At 45.7% G+C, this 7,808-nt stretch overlaps 1 protein-coding gene across 2 annotated transcripts; it reads left to right on the plus strand.

Moving 5' to 3' along the window:
* The first annotated feature begins 253 nt into the window (after positions 1–253).
* LOC122663747 lies at positions 254–1,428 on the plus strand. 2 transcript variants are annotated; one of them, XR_006333216.1, is made up of 3 exons: positions 254–919; positions 1,013–1,082; positions 1,318–1,428. XR_006333216.1 is itself a non-coding variant. In XM_043859389.1 (2 exons), the coding sequence occupies exon 1, from the start codon at positions 327–329 to the stop codon at positions 879–881; it is 555 nt and encodes a 184-aa protein (XP_043715324.1). In that variant the 5' UTR covers positions 254–326; the 3' UTR covers positions 882–919; positions 1,013–1,117. The 2 variants fall into 2 exon arrangements, 1 of the variants encoding a protein (XP_043715324.1); XM_043859389.1 differs by lacking the exon at positions 1,318–1,428 and having other exon boundaries at positions 1,013–1,117.
* The last annotated feature ends 6,380 nt before the right edge of the window (positions 1,429–7,808 follow it).

Here is a 7,808-nt window from a genome sequence, read left to right on the forward strand (position 1 = left end):
TAACTTTATCCCTTGATTTTAACATTGTTAGTCATGAATTAACGAAATGTGTTTATTTATTAACATTTGTAAACCTCCAGGGAGTACTTAGAATTTTTTAAAACTGAGAGGTAAAATCATACTTTCATTAAAGAGAGAGAGAGAGTGACTGAGTGAGTGTATAGTGTAAAGTAAGCAAAGGTCTTTCACCAACAAATAAAAAGCCAAAGGAAAATGCCACAGGCCCACAACTTTATATCGCTATTAACACCGCCCCTCTAACTTTTCAATTCCACCCACAGGGCCACAACTCAACCTCCTCCGATCAGATCCACTCGCTTCGTCAAATGGAAGTAGAACCCTCACCTCACCGCAAATTCGGCACCAGTATCCACATAACAGCCATCGACGGCATCGTCAACGTAAATTCCCTCTTCACCCTCGCAGTCTTCATCGGTCTCGCTTGGAACCCCACAGACCCAACTAACACCCTCGTCGACGACCCCAACTGCGTCGCCGGCCCCCATGTTGCAGAAGACCTAGTCTCCTTTCATGTCTACTCCTTCAGCTCTTTTCTTTTCTCTAGCATGATCGCTTTGGGTCTTAAACAAGCCATCAGGATTGCGAAGATCAATGGAGGGCCGGTCATACTTCATGATGCTATGATCATGGCAAAGATTAATAAAACGGCATTGAGGGTTGGGATCCTTGTTTCTGCTGTTGGGTCTGTGTCTGGGTGTCTTTTCTTGATGCTTGCTTTGGTGAATGTGGTTCAGATCAAGCTTGGGACTCTGTCTTGTGGGAGTGTAAATAGTTATGGAGCTATTGTGCCTCTTGTTATCCTGGTTCCTGCTGGGCTTCTCATCTATGTCGGCATCATATTGTACGCCTTGACCCGTTAGGTTTTCTACTTCTATTGCCCCAAATTCTCTCTATTTTCATTGCTTTAAACCCAATTTGTCTGTATAATATCTACGTTATACTTACTGGTATATCCTTTGAACACCAAGGGAGGGAGGATTTGTGTATATATATTAGGGGAAAAGAGGTTTTTCTGGTGCTTGTATGCATTAAAAATTGTAACAAGAATGAGCTTACATGTTCCATGATCTGTTTAAGCTTGAACAATGATGGATTTCTGACCCGTTATGTTTTATTCTCCAGAATTTACTTCAATTTTTATCTCTGTCGCCGTAATTTTTTTAGTTTCGTTTCTCGGTTAGCTTACTTTATGCTTTATGAACATGGAGGGAGGGATTTTGTATATTGGAGGAGAAAAAAGAGATTTTCTAACGCATCTATGTATTAAAAATTTTTAACTAGATGAGATTTAATGTCCCTTGACCCTTTTAAACTTGAATTATGATAGGTTTATTGGAGGAATTCTGAAATTATGTGGATCCAAGAAAGTGGTGCTTGATAATTGATAACCTTGAAACCATTGTAGCTGTCAGTCATTGTTCGGGCATTCTGAAGTAGATGAATTAGGTTCTCACCCCCAACTTCTCCTTTTTTGTTGCTTTAACCATAATATGTCACTCTCTTTGGGTTATGCTTGATAATTTGATGTTCTTTGGAACTATTGTCGCTGTCATTGTCATTGTTAGGACATTCTGAAGTAGATGAATTAGGTTTTCATCCCCCAACTTCTCCTTTTTTGTTGCTTTAGCCATAATTTGTCACTTTCGTTTCTGGGTTATGCTTACTTGTATACTATATGATCATCAAGGGAGAGTTTTGTTATATATAAGAGGCAAACAAAGATTTTTCTAATGCTTGTATGGATTTATAATTGTAACTAGATGAGCTTCATGTTCATTGGCCTGTCTCAGTATGAATTATGATGGATGTATTAGTTCTCCTCCTCATCTTTGTTCATAGATCCATGAAAGTTTTTCCTGATAATTTGATGTTCTATGGAACCTTTTTTACTGTTCTTGTCGTTGATTGGCATAATGAACCATATGAATTAAGGATGGAGAAATTGTATTGGAGGTGGAGGATGATGGGGATCAGAATAGTTGATGACTATGTTCTGTCAGCCAGATTAGTTGATCTGTTGGGGATCAGTATAGCTGATGACTATGTTCTGTCAGTCAGATTAGTTGATCTGTTCTGAGGAGAGAATATATCTGCAATTGTACTCTCACTCATTTTAGATCTTTTTGTTCATTTTGTTTGCTTGTAATTTCATTTATTTTAGGGATTACACCTATGTACATTGGTTTGATAATTGGTTGGCTGTGATTTTTTTGGGGCCAATAATAAATGACTAGGTCCAAGTATGACAGCTAGCAATTTGAAGGGTTACTTCAGGGAGTATGCAATCCTTTGGAATGAAACTAATTCCCTTATTTTTGGGTGAAAGGAACGACACTACATTGTTGCATCTGACATGAACAAATCCCAAAAAGAATGCCCCTTGACCTGCTCTATTCAAGATCAGTTATAGTTCTGCTCAAGCACCTGACCATGATTCCTTATACAGTGTATTCATTGGCATCCACAGGTAAGGCTGGTGTCCATTTCTTTATGGTACTGCTATTCTAATATTGTTTGAATTACCAGGAACAAACCTACTTGTGTGCTCCAAAATAACAGCAATGGATTCTGATTTCTGTTTTGAGGACATCCTCTGTAACTGAATTATGAATCCATGGGTCCATCTGATGGCACAGATCTAATTTGGATGTCTGTGTTAGATAGATCACTGCCAATTTTCTTTTCTAAAAGCTGCATGGGCGTTCATGTTTGCCATTAAGCATTGGTTCATTCAGTTACATCCCATATGACATTCTCCCCAACTCCCTTTTTCTGTTTATGCTTGGAGCAAGAATGAGAGATACTTTACAACAAGGCCAAATGGTTGGTAATAGGTTATACCTTTTAGTTAGTTGCTTAGTTTTCAAAGCCAATAGGTTCACCTTGATGGAGCTGAAGGTATTCAGCAGCCCATGCAACACTTGAAGACTGTTCAAGAGACCCTAGATGGAATATGTAAGAATTTTCCAGTATTTTTGAATCATCTGGAATGGCAGGTGCCCCCGGATGAAAAAACCTCAAAGGACAGAGGGCAAGCAAATTAGCTTTTTTATCTTTGCTGAACTGAACTGAATTGAACTCTGTATGTGTGTGTGTGTGTGTGTTTCAGGTCTTCCATTTGTTTGTAGTATTGGGTTATGTGTCCATTCTTCCATTTGTAGCCAATTGAACTAGAAGGTTAGGAACTCTCTCTGCCGAAAATTATTTCCCCATCCCTACCACGGTGGATTTATAGGATTCTAAAGTTCGTCAAATACCAATAGAACTAAAATCTAAGGAAATAGTGTATGCTACTTATAAATGTAGAAGTTTTTCAATCATGTAGATTGATGATTTGTTCATTTTAAATATTGGATAGATGGAATGCGGCCCAATGGATATGCTACGTCTCACCCTATAAGAAGATTTTCATCTTGTAGGTTTTTTTTTTCTTTTATTATTATTATCAGGAAACATAAAATTTTATTCAAAATCAAAACGCTCCTCCCAGAAGAGGAAAGTACAAGTAAAGAGGGTGGTCTTTGCCACTATACTCGGGAGATACCCCTACGAAGAGCCCCCGTGGCCAACGGATGAGCCTCCCTATTACAGCTCATCCCTATTACAAGACCTGGGAACAAACTGGAAAAAAAAAGACATCATTAGTACCATAAAGTAGTAAACGTGTTTGGTTCTTTTTCCGGTTCGCTCATTCAATCGATTTACCGTAAAGTCGGTCTACCGTAACAAACAATATTAGTAAAGAGCGTGGGCATGCCAGAGTCTTCAAGACTTAAAGTAAAGAAGATTATACTTCTAAATTCTATCAAGCTATGTAGATCATCATCTTACCTCGGTTGCTCCAAGGACTTTAAATGAAAGACAAGGTTGCAATGTATGAAAAAAGGGATAATCATAGAATAGTGAACTTGAGAAATCGAGAACTTCTATTGATCTTGATGTGGGTACATAGTGATAAACCCAAAATCACCCTTGACCACTCAGGGATTGCCGCGTGTCCTAGCCCAAGAAGGGGGACCAACTCAGGACCAGAACCAAACAGGCAAACCAAGGAGAGATTCGACCCACACCGGACTGCCTTTGGGGCGGACCGCCTTGGGCGCGGACTGAACCCCGGGCGCGAACCCTAGACGCGGACTGCCTGGGCGCGGACCAAAGACCCCTGGCGCCAACTACCCCAGGCGCGGAGTGAACCTCGGGCGTGGATTGCCTGGGCACGGACTGAAGACCTCGGGCGCAGTCATCCTGGGCACAGTCAACCCCAGGGACGAACCCCTTTGGGCACGGTCTCCATCGAACACGACGACCACCACCACCATCAGCAAAACAGATCACATTACGAAGGACTCTAGGCCATTGCCTATCAGTCACGTAGTCTAAATGGACTCATACTCTGGGAACCTCATCTACCACGTAGATAGGTCTATCCATCAAGGATACCAAGTCTATCATGACACTACGTCTCTCAGGAAGACGACTACCAGGTCTATCGTGAAACCACATTTCACAGGAAGACAACCAATCAAGGATGAACCCTGCTACTCAGGGACTCTATCGACTACAAAGGCTACTCTACATCAACTGGGACTCTCCACACCTCCACACTCTACTATAAAAGGGAAGGTACTCTACCCTATCAACCCATCTTGAATACTATTATTCATTTGTTTGCTCAGGAGATCTGACTTTGGCATCGGAGAGTCCTAGGCCAGAACCACACCGGTTCTCCTTTGTCATCCCCTGGTTCTTTTGCAGGTTACGGCACTCAAAAAGACCTTTGAACGATTTTCTGACGCAACAGATTGGCGCCGTCTATGGGAACGATGCTAGGCCATCATATCTACTAGCTTGTTTTCATACCTGTTTAGTAATGGCACCACGAGGCAAGAAGACCGCTCCCTCCACCAACAATGCCCCGAGGGAGGGGAATGGATCACCTCCTCCAGAGAGCTCACGTCACAGGGTCAATGACCACATCTCTCACAAGGAAGAGATCCCAGAGAACCACCAGGCTGAGGTAGTTAACCTCAACCCCGAAGCAGCCATTGAAGCCACCGTGGAGCCATTACCTAATTCCAATGCACCGGCGACTGTAGGTCAGATCAATGACTTGCAACGCCAGATCCTTCGTGACCAACAACTCTTCCGCGATTACCTGAGGCAGCGTACAACATCCCATCGTCGTAAGATGGATCCTCGACGAGAGCAGAGCCCTAGGAGGACACCTCCCAGGGGTGATAGGTCAGAGAGGCACACCAGACAACGGGGAGATCCCTCCCAGCATCTTAGGAGAACAACAGACCTCCCAGTACGGTCAGACCGTGGGAGAACACCATCGCACCGATCTGTGGTACCCAGTCCAGAAGGCTCAATTAGGAGGTCGGTGTTCCAAGATCGACTAGGAGGAAGTCACACATCAGGGCGGAGCCAGACCTATCGAGAAGAAAGCCCCTCACGTTCACGCCAGGGGTCATCTCGACATGACCATTTGCCATCCCGCCAACACTCAAGATGGGAGGGAACTTCAAGGAGAGGTCGAGAACGAGGTCGCAGTGAACATCTAGCCAGACATGAGGGACAGTCACGAGAAGATGAGCTAGACAAGAGACTACGAGATTTAGATGAGAAGCTAGAAGGATTGAAGAAGCAGACCAATGGCGAGACACACTCGACACCCGGGCAACATCCGTTCTCGGCAGAGATCATGGCAGCCACACTCCCCTCCAGGTTCAGGTTACCCACCTTCGAACTCTACAGTGGTACCACGGACCCCAATGACCACATCAACTACTTCAATGGGATGATGACCTTATATGGGGGGATCAGACGTGGTCTCCTGCCGAGCATTCCCTGCATCCCTCAAGGGTGCAGCTATATCATGATTTTCCAAACTACGATCGAGGTCGATAAGTTCATTCACAGAGTTATGTAGACAGTTCGTCACCTGCTTCCAGAGCAACGTCAAGCAGAAGAGGACCACAGTCAATCTACTAAACATGGTACAGAACCCTGGGGAGTTCCTTAGGGAGTACGTCACCAGGTTCACCAAGGAGTCCTTGGAGGTTAGAGGCTTAGACGACCAGACCCAGCATGCAGCCTTGGCTGGGGTCATCAGAGACTTGGACTTGATCAAGGACTTGGCGCCACATGAGACCAGGACCATGAAGGAGTTTCTGGAGCGGTGTAACGAGTTCGCCAACATGGCCGAGGCACTACAGGGTCGGAAGAAAGTGATAGATTCCAAGCCACAGGATAACAAGAGATCAGCGTCGAACGACTATAAAGAGAGCAAGAGGTCGAGGTCCGAGGACGACCACCAATGGCCGCGGACAAGAGACTACGGCCAAGAGGCAATGGCCAAAAGACCACAACCAAGAGGCCACGGCCAAAGAGGCATGGTCGTCATCAATGGGCATCACCTGTAAAGAGAGAGGAAAAAAAAAAAAAAAAAAAGAAGAGAGAAGAGAAGAGAAAATGAAGACAACGCATACCAGGCACGGTCCAAAGCATAGACCGAGCACGGATTGAAGCCTCGGGCGTCGATCAAAGCTTGGGTGCGGATCGAAGCTCGGGCGTGGATCGAAGCACTGGGCGCGGATCAAGAGCTCGGCATGGATCGAAGCATAGGCGCCAATCGAAGCTTAGGCGCTGATCGAAAGCTCGGGCGGGGATCGAAAGCTCGGGCGCCGATTGAAGCTTGGGCGCGGATCAAAAGCTCGGACGTTGATCGAAAGAACGAAGCTTGGGCGACTATCGAAGCTTGGGCGCGGATCGAAAGCTCGGGAGCGGATCGAAAGAACGAACCTTGGGCGCCGATCGAAGCTTGGGTGCAGACCGAAGCTTGGGCGTGGATTAAAAGCTCGGGCGTCGATCGAAATAGCAAGCTCGGGCGCCGATCGAAGCTCGGGCGCTCACCTCATAAGAGCAGGGACAAGACAGGAGCCAAGTAGTACGAATGTAAGCACAAAGCAAAGGCCAAGCACCAAGCATACACGCTGCAAAACAAGCCAAAGCCCAATGGCTGGGCAAGAACAAGAGGCAACAGTCAAGAAACAAAGAGGTGGTACACAACTCTTTGCCACCAAAAAGCAAACATCAGGCTGGCCAAGCCATCAAAGCAAGGCCAATGGCCAAGAGAGATCAAGCAAGCATGCAGAAGGCACCACAATTCATTGCCTCCCAAAAGCAAACACTTGAGGGCACCAAAAAGCAAAGACCAAGTTAAAAAAAGGTTCGAGGCCAGCAGATCCGCAAGCTGGGCATGTTCGAGGTTCGAGGTTCGAGGTTTGAGGTCTGAGGTCTGAGATCAGAGTTCACGAATGTTCGAGGTTCGAGGTTCGAGGATCGAGGTTCGAGATCAGAGTTCACGAATGTTCGAGGTTCGAGGTTCGAGATCAAAGTTCGCTAATGTTTGAGGTTCAAGGTTCGAGGATCGGGGTTCGAGGTTCGAGGTCCAATATCAAAGTTCGCGAAGGTTCGAGGTCGAGGTTCGAGAAGAGAAGTTCATAGAGTTCGAGATGGTTCAAATACCAAGGTCCGTAGACCACCAAGGCGTAATGCCACCAAGGTTCGTAGACCACCAAGGCACAATGCCACCAAGGTCCGTAGACCACCAAGGCCTGTTGGCCACCAAGGTCCGTAGACCACCAAGGCCCGTTGGCCATCAAGGTCCATTGGCCACCAAGGCGTAATGCCACCAAGGCCCGTTGGCCACCAAGGTGCAATGCCACCAAGGCTCGTTGGCCACCAAGGTCCGTTGACCACCAAGGCCCGTTGGCCACCAAGGT

The sequence above is a fragment of the Telopea speciosissima genome, chromosome 6, assembly GCF_018873765.1.
Source record: "Telopea speciosissima isolate NSW1024214 ecotype Mountain lineage chromosome 6, Tspe_v1, whole genome shotgun sequence".
Lineage (NCBI taxonomy): Eukaryota > Viridiplantae > Streptophyta > Magnoliopsida > Proteales > Proteaceae > Telopea > Telopea speciosissima.